The 15,530-nt window shown below is 50.4% G+C and overlaps 2 protein-coding genes across 3 annotated transcripts; both read left to right on the forward strand.

Moving 5' to 3' along the window:
• The first annotated feature begins 192 nt into the window (after window positions 1–192).
• On the forward strand, window positions 193–5,236 carry ankrd33ab (ankyrin repeat domain 33Ab). 2 transcript variants are annotated; one of them, XM_030375483.1, is made up of 5 exons: window positions 193–556; window positions 1,330–1,690; window positions 2,381–2,510; window positions 3,498–3,638; window positions 4,193–5,236. In XM_030375483.1, exons 2-5 carry the CDS (start codon window positions 1,427–1,429, stop codon window positions 4,960–4,962), a joined length of 1,305 nt encoding a protein of 434 aa, XP_030231343.1. In that variant the 5' UTR covers window positions 193–556; window positions 1,330–1,426; the 3' UTR covers window positions 4,963–5,236. The 2 variants fall into 2 exon arrangements, with proteins under 2 accessions (XP_030231343.1, XP_030231342.1); XM_030375482.1 differs by having other exon boundaries at window positions 199–556; window positions 1,372–1,690.
• Window positions 5,237–5,696: 460 nt separating this feature from the next.
• On the forward strand, window positions 5,697–15,432 carry LOC115557571 (activin receptor type-1B). The gene is made up of 9 exons (XM_030375481.1): window positions 5,697–5,872; window positions 7,472–7,714; window positions 8,385–8,651; window positions 8,962–9,192; window positions 10,460–10,627; window positions 10,969–11,125; window positions 11,699–11,823; window positions 11,910–12,040; window positions 12,466–15,432. The coding sequence occupies exons 1-9, from the start codon at window positions 5,782–5,784 to the stop codon at window positions 12,589–12,591; spliced, it is 1,539 nt and encodes a 512-aa protein (XP_030231341.1). The 5' UTR covers window positions 5,697–5,781; the 3' UTR covers window positions 12,592–15,432.
• The last annotated feature ends 98 nt before the right edge of the window (window positions 15,433–15,530 follow it).

Genomic DNA, 15,530 nt, shown 5'->3' on the forward strand with positions numbered 1-15,530 from the left:
GTTTTTTTGAACAAAACACATGTAGTAAATAAATAAATAAAGAAAGAACAAAACAGCTTAGATCTTAATTTTACAAACAGTTGTTAGAACCTCCTGTAAAGCGCTGAAACATTAAGTATAGTGTAGTTTCAGTACACTTTATCAGGACTAGTGGAATGCCTCTTCCAACGGCTTGGTCTGAAATACATTTTATTATTAATGTGCAAGTTGTGTTTTGTCTATAGCAGGTGTCCCAGGTTTTAGATTGACACGGTATCCAGTGGAATCCACTCCCCATACCGGGCGGATGAGTTGGCCTGAAGCCCGGTGACCAGTGCCAGAGAGCGGCGTGGTAATCTGCTCTCAGGGCAGTGAGACGGCATGACATGTAAGCTGAGGTGTAATATCATCAGCTCCTCCCCTCCTCCTCCTCCGCCTGGCGGAGGCAGAGCCACCTGTACTGGGAGAGGAGCCCCGCCGGACAGATAGACCTGTGCTACTGTACGCTGCTCGCGTCGAGGGATCCACTGACACCTGCGATGAGAGCCGCTCCGAACACAAGGAGGAAGGCGTCCAGGTACGTGTACTGTGTTTATGATAGAACAGGCTGCAATATTGTGTGAACGTCCAATCCTCAAATACTATTGCACTTTAAATGTTTAGCATTTGTAGGTAACGGGTCAATATGGAAACTGTCAATGCTATTGATTGATTCATTCAAGTGATTGTTTATAGTGGTGCACAAATATGATTTTCTATGCTCGGGCGAATGTAAATTAAATAGGCATGAAAATCGATATACAGACTGCTGTCATGGTCAACTATTGCATTGTGTACGTATGTTTCATGGGAATTAACATTCACTGAAGTGAAGATTCAGACCTGAAACAGACAGGGCAGGATGGACTGTTGTTACCGGCTGCTACTGTTGTTACCGGCTGCTACTGTTGTTATTGGCTGCTACTGTTGTTACTGGCTGCTCCTGTTGTTACCGGCTGCTCCCGTGTTTACTGGCTGCTCCTGTTGTTACTGGCTGGTCCTGGGCCAGTCACTCTGCATTTAGACCTTAAGGAGCAGGGCTTAGGAATGCTGAGCCAGTTAGTCAACACTAAAACCCACAGAGAGCTCCATTGGATCACAAATACACACACACACGTACACACACACACACACACACACACACACACACACACACACACACACACACACACACACACACACACACACACACACACACACACACACACACACAACCACTGCCACTGAGAAGCCGGTCTCATGTTACGGCCTGGCTGTTCCTGACCTGCCGTGCTGTTCCGTCGTGTCAAAGCACCATGTCTCTTCCACCAGGCGGACGACTCACTGAGCTGCCCTCTGATGACTCCCTCGCAGGTGTAGGCAGCGGGGCTCCAGTCCATAGCCCACACCCCGTCCACAGAACCCCACGATGGCAGCCCTCTCCGGCCCGGCGGTACCGGGGCGCTCCCTCCCAGCTCCGGGGTCATCATCGGGTCCGCCCGCTCCTCTCTCCCCTCCCGGCCCTCTCTCCCTCAGCCCGTCGCTCCAGAACCGCACGCAGCCCCAGACACCGCAGCGCACGGGCATGGGGGTGTACAAGGCCTGCGCCCGCAACGACTCCTACTCCCTGGCGCAGCTCATCCAGCTCGGGGTCACCCAGGAGGCAGTCCGCGAGGTGGACAACAACGGATGGGTACGGAGACACGGGAGGGTCATAAAGCTTGGACGGGTACGGGGACACAGGAGGGTCATAAACCACGGAGGGGTACGGAGAGAGACGCAGGAGGCTAGGGGAAGACAGGAGGGTCCCGTTCCCTCACCTGGTGTCTGTTCACTCAACTGGTCTCTGTTAGACCATGGAGGTGTACTGGAACACGGGAGGGTCACTACCCTGGTGTCTGTTACCTCACCTGGTGTCTGTTGACTCACCTGGTCTCAGATAGGTCACGGAGGGTCACTACCCTGGTGTCTGTTCCCTCACCTGATCTCTGTTCACTCAACTGGTTTCTGTTCCCTCACCTGGTGTCTGTTGACTCACCTGGTCTCAGATAGGTCACGGAGGGCCACTACCCTCCTGCGTTCAGCAGCTGCCAGTACGTAGGCGGGAGGCTGAATTAAAGACAAGTTCGGTCCCCCTTGACCGGCTTGGTGCGAGTGGGAGGGGCTGATAGTACGACTCTTGTAAACAAAGAGAGGCATGGGCTGGCCAGCATTTTAATTTGTATACTATATCAGTTATAGGAGGACATTTAATTGTTAACATTATTCAAATCACTACAGATATGTCCAGGTCAGGAGACATATTGTCACATAAACAATAACTGTACAATAACTACCTTAACCGTTGCCCGATGAAGGTTCTACTGTGCTTGTTTCCTAACAGAATTGCTTAATGTTGGCGTGTCGTAAAGGCTTCCTGCAGATCGTGTACGTGCTTCATGACTGCCCCTACCTGGACGTCAACCTGCAGGACAACGAAGGAAACACTGCACTGATGATCGCTTCACAAGCAGGTGTGTACCTCCGACTTGCTAACCCTAACTATTCAGCCCGGACTGCAGCCTTAACCCGGCCTCTCGGCCTCTACCTGTCCAGGTAGGGCCGGGAGGCCGGCTTTAACACCTGCTCCACAGCCTCCTGACCAGGTAGGTCTGGGGATGATAATGGGAATCGAACCCAAGTACCTAACGGCTAGGAGTCAAACACCCTACACTGACTGCTGCTCTGTGATGAGCTCTGTGTGTGTCCCCTGCTCTACAGGTTACAGAGCTGTGTGTGTATCTACTGCTCTATAGAGCTCTGTGTGTATCTTCTGCTCTATAGAGCTGTGTGTATCTGCTGCTCTATAGAGCTCTGTGTGTATCTTCTGCTCTATAGAGCTGTGTGTATCTGCTGCTCTATAGAGCTCTGTGTGTATCTTCTGCTCTATAGAGCTGTGTGTATGTGATGCTCTATAGAGCTCTGTGTGTATCTGCTGCTCTATAGAGCTCTGTGTGTATAGCTGCTCTATAGAGCTGTTTATATCTACTGCTCTATAGAGCTGTATATTGCTGCTCTATAGAGCTGTGTGTATCTGCTGATCTACAGGTGACAGAGCTCTGTGTGTATCTTCTGCTCTATAGAGCTGTGTGTATCTTCTGCTCTATAGAGCTGTGTGTATGTGCTTCTCTATAGAGCTCTGTGTGTATGTGCTGCTCTATAGAGCTCTGTGTGTATCCTCTGCTCTCTAGAGCTGTGTGTATCTTCTGCTCTATAGAGCTGTGTGTATCTTCTGCTCTATACAGCTCTGTGTATGTGTGTGCTGCTCTATAGAGCTGTGTGTATCTTCTGCTCTATACAGCTCTGTGTGTGTGCTGCTTTATAGAGCTCTGTGTGTATGTGCTGCTCTATATAGCTGTGTGTATCTTCTGCTCTATAGGGCTGTGTGTATCTTCTGCTCTATAGAGCTCTGTGTGTGTGTGCTGCTCTATAGAGCTCTGTGTGTATGTGCTGCTCTTCAGGTTACGTGAGCTCTGTAATGTATCTGCTCAACTACTACCCGGGCGTTGACACCGAGATAAAGGACTGCCGAGGGTTCACCGCGCTCATCAAGGCTGCCATGAAAGGCCGCAATGACATCGTGGCGATCCTGATCATGGCCGGTGAGTGGCTTCCTCCGACCCTTCCGACACAGGCCTGACACCTAACAAAGCGCCTGGTTATGCTACTAAACTGGTTGGTTCCCTTGAAGAGAAATCCTTTTTACGCAGATTGTATAAATGTTAGTGAGCTCTAATGTGAACCATGACTTTCCTATTGGACTGAATAACAAATATTTTAGAATAATTTCGCTGAATATGTTCTTTTTCCAACGTCATTTTACTTGACTCTCACAAAAGGCGTTCAGTTTCCGCGCAGGCCTCCGTCTCCGCCGGACGCTGGCTGGGTGCCACTAACACTCCCTGTTCCCACTGAAGGAGTGATTTCAGGGCTTTGGGAGATCATGAGGGCCCTAAGCCTTCGCTAATCTCAGGCTGAGGCGGAGGCGGGGGCAGACTGGCGGTTTCCACTGCTATGTCCAATCTCTGCTCATGTAATTCTTCTATGGTGTTGTTTTGATCTGCCACCCGTTTGCGTGTGTGCTACGATGAGACGGAGGTGTAAACAGCCCCCCCCCACCCCCACCCGCCACCACCCCGCTCTCCTCCCCTCCCAGGGGCCGACATGCACGCCGTCGACTCCACCAAGGGGAAGTGCGCCCAGGAGTGGGCCCAGACCACCGGGCGCCACGAGACCCTTCAGCGCATCCAGCGCCTGCTGCAGCGGCCCCGGGCCGAGCAGTGCTGCCTGGACTACGGCCCCGAAGGGCCCGGGCTCCAGGCCGCCGCCCCGGCGTCCGACCGCGGCGGGGAGAACCTCGCCCGGCGCATCAAACACACGCTGGGCTGCGTCAGCCCGCAGGAGCCGCGGGATGACGGCGCCCTGGACCTCATGGTGCGCATGACCAGCGGCGTGCGCAGCCCCCTGGTGGCCACGGCGTGCCGGCCCCTCTGCCCCAGCAGCCCCCCCCAGGTGGGCAAGCGACGGCTGGCGGTGGCGGAGCTGGTGCTGATGCACACGGAGGAGGTGCTGCGCGACGGCGCCGTCAGCCACAGCGACGCCCCCGAGTCGCCCGACGCGTCCTGCAGCAGCTCCGAGGTGCTGCCGACCGTTTCCTGTACCCGCGACGGCGAGCGGCGCGGCAGCATCCTGTCGCTGGCCTCCACCCGGGTCAGCGCCCTGCTGCCCCGCGGCCTGGCCCGGAGGAACAGCGTGGCGCCTGCCGGCAGCATCCCCGACATCAGCGTCAGCCGGTCGGGGGAGGAGACGCCCAAGAAGGAGAACCTGACGGTCAACCAGAACGGCTACCTGGAGCCACCCACCTGGAAGTACAACAAGAGGAAGAAACCCAAGAAGAAGGACGACGACAAGTCGAAGACTCCGTAGCGATATCAAATAGAGGAGGTTGGATCAACTGCCAAAGTATCGAAGTCATAAATAACAGAACAGAACCAAAGCATGATACAGAACGTTTATGTCCGTCACTGCTGCCATTATTACTTTTTTCTCACAGACGGTTATTCTCCTAAACTGGTTGGTTTCCTTGAAGAAAAAGCTGTACCACCAAAATTCATTTTGTACAGATTTTTTTAAATGTTAGAGAGCTTTAATGTGAACTATGACTTTCCTATGGGACTGAATAAAGAATATTTTAGAATAATTTCGCAGCAGATATTTTTTTCAAATGTCATTTTACTATACCACCATTCATTTTCATGGAATGATTTGTTGATGTATTTGTATTTAAGTATTATTAAACCAAAATCTGTACTCTCGAAAAGTTCCACAACTTGTGGAATAAGAGATAAGTAATGATTAGACAAGTTAAGTGTATATTTGGCTTACACACAGAAAATACAAGGGGATTACAATACTAAACACAAGAAAACAATGCAATCCAAAGTGGCTTATCATGTAAATTAATCTTTAAATGTATAATTGCCACATTTGAGAACAGCTCACGAGATTGCGTTTATTAAAGGAAAGAAAATATTTATTTTTCTGACAAAATTGAATATTACAAATACCTCTGGTGCTTCTGTCCTGACGATGACCTGCGCTGTGTTTCAGTCTGCTGCCGCCTAACGGCGAAGTCTGGAACAGCAGCACTGTGACTGGCTGGTTGTCCTCACACACGCACTCACACACACACGCACACACACACACACACACACTGCCAGCGCTGGGAAATAAATAAACACACGGATGTCATGCATCGGGAGTTGGTTGACCATGGCTAAAACCCGTGTTTTGTTGGCCGCTGTCCTCCAGGCAATGCTATGGGGAGCCTGCGGAGGTGAGTCTGTTTTTCCCCTACTGTCTGTCTGCCTGCCTGTCTATCCGTCCGTGTTTAAACCAGCCTCGTCTCAACATGGCGCACCAACATGAGCTAACACGGCTAACCGAGCTAGCTGGATAATAAACAAATCGCCTCGACACCCGGAACGAGGTCATCAGCAACCGTCCTGCACACTTTATATTGTGTGTACACTGTGTGCGTTGCGCTGTGAGGTTGTGTGTATTTAGTTCACGTAAACCGGCTCTGACGGAGCTGATGAGGAGACCCTATCTCACAACCCTTATTATACATGACGTATTATACATGATATATTGAAACGAACCGATGTAGAACATAACGTACATGAGGACTCGGTACTCTGTCCGCTCGGCTATCATCGGGATGTTGTCAACAACGTCCCGATTGATCTACTTCGTGTTGTTATTGTGATGCAAACCAATCATCACATGTTGACCATTAACCTCCTCACGCATCACATGTTGACCCTGACCACCTCAAACGTCACATGTTGACCCTTAACCGCCTCACACGTCACATGTTGACCCTTACCCTCCTAACACATCACACGTTGACCCTTAACCTCTCTGTGTAGCCAGCAACACTTTGCTCATTGTATTAAACTGCTGTCGATCATTCCCATTACCTGCTGTTATCCTGTGATGATGTAATGCCGTTTGGATCGTAAATGCTTCAAACCAATTTGTATTCATTTATGGGACTAAAAACATCTGATTGATTATTGACTACTGATAACTATTATGTTTTATTAGGTTAGATGGTGTACAAAGGGCTTAGATTGTAGGTCTATTAATCATTGAATCTAAATAATGTGTATTTTGTGATCCTCGAGTCACATTATTGTGTCACTCTTTATAGGACTATGTACACATACGTCTACCGTAATGGACCATCATAGTCCTATATTTATAGGTTTATCATCCGCTCATGTATAGGTCTATCATGTATGGCCTACGTCTCAATGTTACTTTGTATAACATGATGACATGCTGGAATACATCCTACGTTATTTCCATGCATGTTCCTGGTGTTTATCTGAAGCTTGGGCTATAGAGCTCTGGCGAGAATGGCTGGGTGAGGTTCACTCTGGGAAGATCCTGGTTTGATGAGGTCTGCATGGCTGGGTGAGGTTCCCTCTGGGAGGATCCTGGTTTGATGAGGTCTGCATGGCTGGGTGAGGTTCACTCTGTGAGGATCCTGGTTTGATGAGGTCTGCATGGCCGTGAGAGTTCACTCTGGGAGGGGCCTGGTTTGACTCTCTTTAACTGATTTGGTCCATTGATATACCAGGTCAGTCACGAGACGTTGGGAACAATGGTTAAATACATATAGCTTGGGTTTTAGGTGTTTAATGTCAATGTATGTCACAAACACATTTTGAACTGGCATTTGGAACACTTCTGCCTGAAGGCTTTAGTCCTCCTCATGGTTCTCCTCATGGTTCTCCTCATGGTTCTCCTCATGGTTCTCCTCGTGGTTCTCCTCACGGTTCTCCTCATGGTTCTCCTCCTTGTTCTCATGGTTCTCCTCACGGTTCTCCTCACGGTTCTCCTCACGGTGTCTCCCTCTCCTCCTCAGCTCTGTGGTGTAACTGCACCACCATCCTGTGCAGGAAGACCAGCCAGTGTGAGACAGACGGGGCCTGCATGACCTCCACCTCCGTCCTTGAGGGCCAGGAGCAGCACGTCCGCACCTGCATCACCCGTGACAACCTGGTGCCCCCCGGGCAGCCCTTCTACTGCCTGGGGGCCGCCGGCCTGCTCAACATCTACTGCTGCTACACCGACTACTGCAACAGCATCGACCTCCAGGTCCCCTCTGGTGAGACGCTGACCTCAGACCACCTACTGACCTCTGTGACGAACAATAACAACACGATATATCTCAGATAATGACGTTCAGGACCAGGTTATGACTGACCAGTAATGACTGACAGGTAATGGGTAATGACTGACAGGTAATGAGGATCAGGAACAGGTAATGATGGTTAGGACCAGTAATGACTGACAGGTAATGATTGATGGGTAATGACTGACAGGACCAGGTAATGAATGACAGGTAATGACTAATGGGTAATGACTGACAGGTAATGACGATCAGGGCCAGGTAATGACTGACAGGTAATGACTGACAGGTAATGACAATCAGGGCCAGGTAATGACTGACAGGTAATGACGATCAGGGCCAGGTAATGACTGACAGGTAATGACTGACAGGTAATGACGATCAGGACCAGGTAATGACTGACAGGTAATGACTGACAGGTAATGACGATCAGGACCAGGTAATGACTGACAGGTAATGACTGACAGGTAATGACGATCAGGACCAGGTAATGACTGACAGGTAATGACGATCAGGACCAGGTAATGACTGACAGGTAATGACTGACAGGTAATGACGATCAGGACCAGGTAATGCGATCAGGACCAGGTAATGACAGGTACCCAGGTCTGGTCCTCTCCTCACCCTCTCCTCTCCTGCCCCTCAGCCACGCCGCGGCCGGGGCTGGCGGCGGGCGTGGAGCCGGCGGGGCCATGGGGCCCGGTGGAGCTGATGGCGGTGATCGCGGGCCCCGTGTTCCTGCTGTGCCTGCTGCTGATGGTGGGCGTGTTCCTGTTCCAGTACCACCAGCGGGCCTACAGCCACCGGCAGCGGCTGGAGGTGGAGGACACCTCCTGCGACCACCTGTACCTGGCCAAGGACCGGACGATCCAGGACCTCATCTACGACATGTCCACCTCCGGCTCCGGCTCAGGTCAGGACCGCCTCTCCAACCCCGGGGAGTCCTGATGGGACTCCCCGGGGTGCTGTACTGGGTCTGTGGGAGGGTGCTGGTTGGGTCCTATAGTGTGTGAGGGGGCTGATGTCTGTCTGTGTGAAGGTGCTGATGTGAAGGTGCTGATGTGAAGGTGCTGATGTGTGAGGGTGCTGACGTCGTCCTGTGTGAGGGTGCTGACGTCGTCCTGTGTGAGGGTGCTGACGTCATCCTGTGTGAGGGTGCTGACGTGAAGGTGCTGACGTGAGGGTGCTGACGTGAGGGTGCTGACGTGGTCCCGTGTCCCCAGGCCTGCCCCTGTTCGTCCAGCGCACGGTGGCCCGCACCATCGTGCTGCAGGAGATCATCGGGAAGGGGCGCTTCGGCGAGGTGTGGCGCGGCCGCTGGCGGGGCGGCGACGTGGCCGTGAAGATCTTCTCCTCCCGGGAGGAGCGGTCCTGGTTCCGCGAGGCGGAGATCTACCAGACCATCATGCTGCGGCACGACAACATCCTGGGCTTCATCGCCGCCGACAACAAAGGTGCTGCACTCTCCGGACCTCAGTACACACTAGATATACAAGATATACTGCCTCAATATACACTCTGAGGACCTCAGTATACACTGGATATACAAGATATACTACCTCAATCTACACTCTCCGGACCTCAGTACACACTAGATATACAAGATATACTACCTCAATCTACACTCTGAGGACCTCAGTACACACTATATATACAAGATATACTACCTCAATATACACTGAGGACCTCAATACACGTTAGATATACTATATGCTACCACAATATATATAATATACACTCTCCTGACTTCAGTACATACTAGATATACTACTACCTCAATATAAATAGTATACACTCTGAGGACCTAAATACACACTATATATACAAGATATACTTAAGCAATAGATCACGCCAGGCTGTGGTATGTGCTCATTATACCACTGTTGAGGGGCCTTGTCCGGCCCCGACGCGCAGCGGAGGGCCGGCGACCCCCTTCACAGTGGTATAATGAGCACATGCCACTGACTGAAGTGATCTATTGCTTTTATACAACGGTAACTGTTATGGCGAAACGAAAGTCATAGACACACTACATTTAAAAAGAAACCAAGAAAGTCAAAGTAGCCGTTTTATTAAAGAATACAAAAAAGTAGTCCCTCCTGTCTGCCGCTATGCATCGACGGTCGCTATGCAACACACTTTAGCGTCCCTCCGAGAGAAGGCTCCGATAGAGCGGTTCGCCAGCAATTTATCCTATGGAGCAGTTCACTCGCCGTGTGCCTAAGCTTTCGTTAGTCTCTCCATCGCCTTGCTCACTCCCGGAGTAACAACATTTACACCCTCTCCATCATCCAACACATGTTTTACTTTGTAACTGTTTCTACTTCCAAGGGCGGAGTGATATGCAAACTTTCACAAAATGATCGGGCGTCATAGCAGTTATGTATACGCTCATTATACAACAGTTGGGAACCAATCAGATCGCTGGATTTAGGTCCCCCGTTGTATAATACCTCAATATACACTCTGAGGACCCCCTATATACACTAGATATACTATCTCATATCAAATACACGCTAGAAATCTGAAAATACACTGATGACCCCCTTTATCCACTAGATAAAATATCTCATGCAATACACACCTGTAGTGTCTTAATACCTCTTACATTCAGAGTACCTCAATATATACAATACTATCTAGTATATTCACTCCCAATATACTTATGATTCATCAGCTGAATTCTGATTTCCCTTTCCACCCCTTCCTCCGGTCGCCAAGACAACGGCACGTGGACCCAGCTGTGGCTGGTGTCGGACTACCACGAGTACGGCTCGCTGTTCGACTACCTGAACCGCTACCCCGTCACCATCGAGGGGATGATCAAGCTGGCGCTGTCGGCGGCCAGCGGCCTGGCTCACCTGCACATGGAGATCCTGGGAACCCAAGGTGGGGTGGACGACTCGAGGTTCTGCTGAAGGCCAACAGAGCTCTGGAGCTGAACCATACGACGGTTCCTTTAACGGCAGGGGACGGAGGGGACGACCCCCTGGGTCTGAGTTAGTGACGGACCACATGGTCTAAGTAAGGGACCGCCATGGTCTGAGTCAGGGCCCCATGGTATGAGTTAGGACCCCCTGGGTCTGAGTTAGGGCCCCATGGTATGAGTTAGGACCCCCTGGGTCTGAGTTAGGACCCCCTGGGTCTGAGTTAGGACCCCATGGGTCTGAGTTAGGGACCTGAGGTGACAGGATGTGTTCCTCATGACCCGTCTGCTTGTCTCTCCACAGGGAAGCCGGGCATCGCTCACCGAGACCTCAAGTCCAAGAACATCCTGGTGAAGAAGAACTGCACGTGCGCCATGGCCGACCTGGGCCTAGCCGTCCGCCACGACTCCCACTCGGACACCATCGACATCGCCCCCAACCAGAGGGTGGGCACCAAGAGGTCTGTGTGAACCCTCTCAGGGGTAGCTCTCTCCTGCCCGTCCAGGCAGTAGAGAGGTCTGTTGTGTCTGAAACTGCACCCAAGTGTTTCTCATGCCAGACGTGGCAAAAGGTGTTACGGTATATTTACATTGATTTATGTCCTGGCACTTAATGTACGCACTTATTGTATGTTGTACATCCTGGCACTTAATAGTAGTAGTAGTAATTAGTAATAGTACTTAGTGTAGCATTTTATCCTAGCTATCTTGGTTGTATACGGGGAATGGGTTAACCTAGTGATTGTTAGTGCTTGACACTTGGTTCTATGAACATCCTTACTGTACCGATATTGGTGTTTGCCTTCTTCTGACAAATGGCTTTGGTAAAGGCGTCTGCTAAATGCCCTGAATGTAAATATGTATTTATGGTTTGAGTGAACTAGAAGGACACCCTCCCAATGGAGGGAGCCCCATGAGGACCGGTCCGTCTGTCCCTCGGGTACACGGTGGAGCCCTATAAGGTCCGTCTGGCCGTCTGTCCCTCGGGTGCACGGTGGAGCCCTATAAGGTCCGTCTGTCCGTCTGTCCCTCAGGTACATGGCGCCGGAGGTCCTTGACGAGAGCATCAACATGATGCACTTTGACTCCTTCAAGTGCGCCGACATCTACGCCCTGGGGCTGGTGTACTGGGAGATCGCCCGCCGGTGCCACAGCGGAGGTGAGTCTCAGTCTGCGCCTCGGCGGGCCGGGGCGGGGCGGGGAGGGACTCGCTCGAGGTGTAACCCCGGTTCCCGCTCTCCCCAGGGGTCCACGAGGAGTACCAGCTGCCCTACTTCGACCTGGTGCCGTCCGACCCGTCGATCGAGGAGATGAGGAAGGTGGTGTGTGACCAGAAGCTTCGGCCCAACGTCCCCAATTGGTGGCAGAGTCACGAGGTACGGAGATGGAAAGGATGGATTTAAAACTGTCTCTCATGCCAGTGTGTCGGCCGTTTAAAGTCTTTACAGAACTCCCAGCTATCTGCACTTGCTAATTATTCCTAGTTTTTGACACGTTTTATTGATATGATTCAACCCTCCTGTCTCCCATCTCCCATCTCTGAACTCCATCTCCTATCCTTGTCTCCTCATCTCATTGGTCTCCTTGGTCCCTCTGTCTACTCTGTCTCCTCGTCTCCTCGTCTCCTTCGTCTCCTTTGTCTCTTTCATCTCCTTGGTCTCCTTGTCTCCTCCGTCTCCTCATCTGCTCGTCTCCTCCGTCTCCTTTGTCTCCTTCATCTCCTTGGTCCCCTTGTCTCCTCCGTGTCCTCCTTCTCTTTGGTCTCCTTGGTCTCCTCGTCTGCTCGTCTCCTCGTCTCCAGGCGCTGCGCGTCATGGCCAAGGTCATGAGGGAGTGCTGGTACTCCAACGGCGCCGCCAGACTCACCGCCCTGCGCATCAAGAAGACCCTGTCCCAGCTCAGCGTTCAGGAGGACATTAAGGTCTGAGCTCAGTGACCACGCGGCCCTGAGGACAGCTCACCACCTGGGGAAGGACGGACCCCTGCTCCCCCCCCCCCCTCTACGGGACGCAGGAACACAGGCAAGCCTTTGGAGAGCAGAAGCTGAAGGTGAACGCCGGTGGCTCTGTAAATCGTCACTCCATTAACACTCCTGCCAGCACCGAAGCCCTCGATCGGCGCTTCCTGAAGCCCTACCTCGTGACCCGGCCAAACTACTGAACCGCCCCTCTCCTGTCCGTCTGTCGGTCCGTCTGACCGACCGACAGACGATTCCTTCCGCACGCGCACTGTACAGAGGAGATCAGGATGTGTAAATAATATCGTTGTGTTGTGATAGTCCACCGGACCCCGCCCTCTTCAACCAGCCCCCCCCCCCTGACCCCGGCCTGCTCCCCGGTGAGGCCAGCTCGTGGTTCCTCGTGATTCCCACCGGTTCCTTTGATCTCCGTTATACAGGCGCACGTTTCCTCGGCAACACACTGGAGAGCTTACTGAATAATCATGTTCTGCTCGACGGCAGTCTCCCCCTGGATGTCGTGCAACCTGTTCGGCATGTGGTCCAGCCTCCCTGGTACAGGCGGACCCCAGATCTGTCACTGTGGTCCAATCAGTTCTTAGCCCCTTGGATGGGCCCACAGTAGTGGTGCAACGGTTCACGGGTTACCCGTGATCCGTACGGATCAACCCTCACAGTTCGGGACGCGAGTGATCCGCGGATCGGCTGATAAAAAAAAAAAGAAGAAGTTGTGAGTTCACGTGATCAGTGCATGTTTACATGCAAGGACAATTCCGGTATTTACAAAATCATTAAGTATCGTAGCGAAATACAGTTTCTGTCGTTTTATTAGGAGTTCCGTAAATCCCATTGAAACCGTAACCGGAAATGTTTATGTTTGGTTGTAGTCTTTTCGCTCGGTTCTCCGTATCAACAGTAGGGCTAGAACCGAGCGAAAAGACTACAACCAACCCCCCTTGCAATGTTCAATGAGTCTTCCATCAGAAATGAGTGGATTTGCAAAATGACAAATAAAACACGACATAAACTGTATTTCGCTACCATACTACATACATAGAGTGTAGACTCTAAACTCTCCCCAGGCAATGCAGACATCCTTAATGTTAAATTGTAAATCCAGGGTTAGGGATTATTTACTATCCATGTTAATAAGAAGAAGGAATAATGCCTCAGATTGCAATTTTTTTAAAATATTGACTATGCTTAAAGGAAGCAGGATTATTACCTAACTTTGTGCTTTATTTTGTTTTTACACATTTGAAGATATTATTTAAAGTTTAAATTTGTCTTGTTATCTTTTTTGTTGTTGTTGATCCAAAAATGATCCGACCCGTGACTCAAAAACCGTGACACGATCCGAACCGTGAGTTTTGCGATCCGTTGCACCCCTAGCCCATAGCCTCTCACCCCACGACTGACCCCAGATCTGTCACAGCGGTCTAATCAGGTTCTTATATCCTCTCGCCATGCACGCACGGTACCTCCTCAGGTGTTCCTCCTACCTTCTGATCCACAGCTTTGCTCTGTGTGACTTCAAAACCAAAACCTCTAAATCCAGCAGACCCGGGTCGAGTCGATGGAAAGTGGAGACGCCCGGTAGGCCTGCGGCTCCCGGCTGGGGACACGAGACGTCTCGTCTTTCAAGCGTCCCCTACAGAGACCTCTGTCCTGACCTACCGTCACCATAGCAACGTTAGGAAGAGGGGGCAAGCAGGTCAACCACTCCTGGTTAGATTAACCGTTTGCCAGATTTACCACACTCCAGTAGGTTGAAGAAGAGGTTATTTGTTTGTGCTTGAGGCTCACAAACTATTACTGCTGTACATAGATTATAAATACAATCAGTTGATGGTCGTTTGGTATTTTGATCACTTGGTGGAATACACTTTGATACTCATCTCAAAATGCGTTGCTATCCTTGATGGTTTGATGTACGATAGTGAACCTTCAATTACTACGCACATATTCTGTTGCTCGTCGTGTTTCCGTCCACCCATTGGTCCGTGTTGTTCCAGCTCCTCCCCCTCTCCTTACCTCGCCACGCTCAGCCAGAATGTCTGTATCCTTCTCTTTGGGGCTCTGTGCTAAACAGAAAAAGGTACTGCTGATGTAAAGTCTCTAGCACATTATTTATAATATCCTTTCCTCATGCTGTGAGTTTCTAGGAAATCCTTTGAAGGTGAAGACTAACCTGATGGTGACAGGTTACACTAGCCCGTGTTTGTTCAGGATTTCCTCACTGAGAGGCAAGGTTTCCACGTAAACCTCACCCATCGGTTGTATTACTCTGAATCACGCAGCAGATTAGATTTTGTAAGATCTGGTATTTCTTACAAGTCCTGGGAGAGTTTGTTTAGCACTAACTGTAACCTTATTATTCGTGAAACCTAACTACTACTGATTCATCTCGTGGTATCGCACATGAACTTGTATTTATTGGTTAGAATGTATGCTTTACCTGCACTGTTTTGTTGATTTTGCACACATCTCTATGAGGATAGTCAGTGGCTGGAGCACTTAGCTGGAGGCTCAGAGATGGATCTCTACAATCATAACGTCTAAATGATCCCCAACGTGTACAATTTAAACATGTCTTGCCTAACAATTTACGTGATTTATCTTTTTAAATAATATTTTAAGTACACTTAAAGATAAGCAATGAGACTTCTCATATATTACTCAAAGACCAAATGTTTGCTCACACACACGATTGATATTTCCTCAGTCTCAACACTACACTGTACTTACATTATTGAATTAAACATATATTTGACTTTCCATGAAAAATGAATAAAATGTACGGTTCGGTGATTTGTTTCCATGTCCTCATTTATAGTTAACACATCCCTTTTGGTATGTTGATGTCGTTTATTGGTTCTACTCCCCTGGGTTCAGACCCATCAACGCCT

The sequence above is a fragment of the Gadus morhua genome, chromosome 13 (genome assembly GCF_902167405.1).
Source record: "Gadus morhua chromosome 13, gadMor3.0, whole genome shotgun sequence".
In the NCBI taxonomy this organism is placed as follows: domain Eukaryota; kingdom Metazoa; phylum Chordata; class Actinopteri; order Gadiformes; family Gadidae; genus Gadus; species Gadus morhua.

Bases quoted from the DNA above. Each gene is read 5' to 3' on its own strand.
- ankrd33ab (XM_030375483.1), top strand. From the start codon at position 1,427: ATGGCAGCCCTCTCCGGCCCGGCGGTACCGGGGCGCTCCCTCCCAGCT. The intron at 2,511-3,497 runs GTGTGTACCTCC...GCTGCTCTTCAG, and splicing joins GATGATCGCTTCACAAGCAG to GTTACGTGAGCTCTGTAATG. The intron at 3,639-4,192 runs GTGAGTGGCTTC...CTCCCCTCCCAG, and splicing joins GGCGATCCTGATCATGGCCG to GGGCCGACATGCACGCCGTC.
- LOC115557571 (XM_030375481.1), top strand. From the start codon at position 5,782: ATGTCATGCATCGGGAGTTGGTTGACCATGGCTAAAACCCGTGTTTTG. The intron at 8,652-8,961 runs GTCAGGACCGCC...CCGTGTCCCCAG, and splicing joins CACCTCCGGCTCCGGCTCAG to GCCTGCCCCTGTTCGTCCAG. The intron at 9,193-10,459 runs GTGCTGCACTCT...CCGGTCGCCAAG, and splicing joins CATCGCCGCCGACAACAAAG to ACAACGGCACGTGGACCCAG.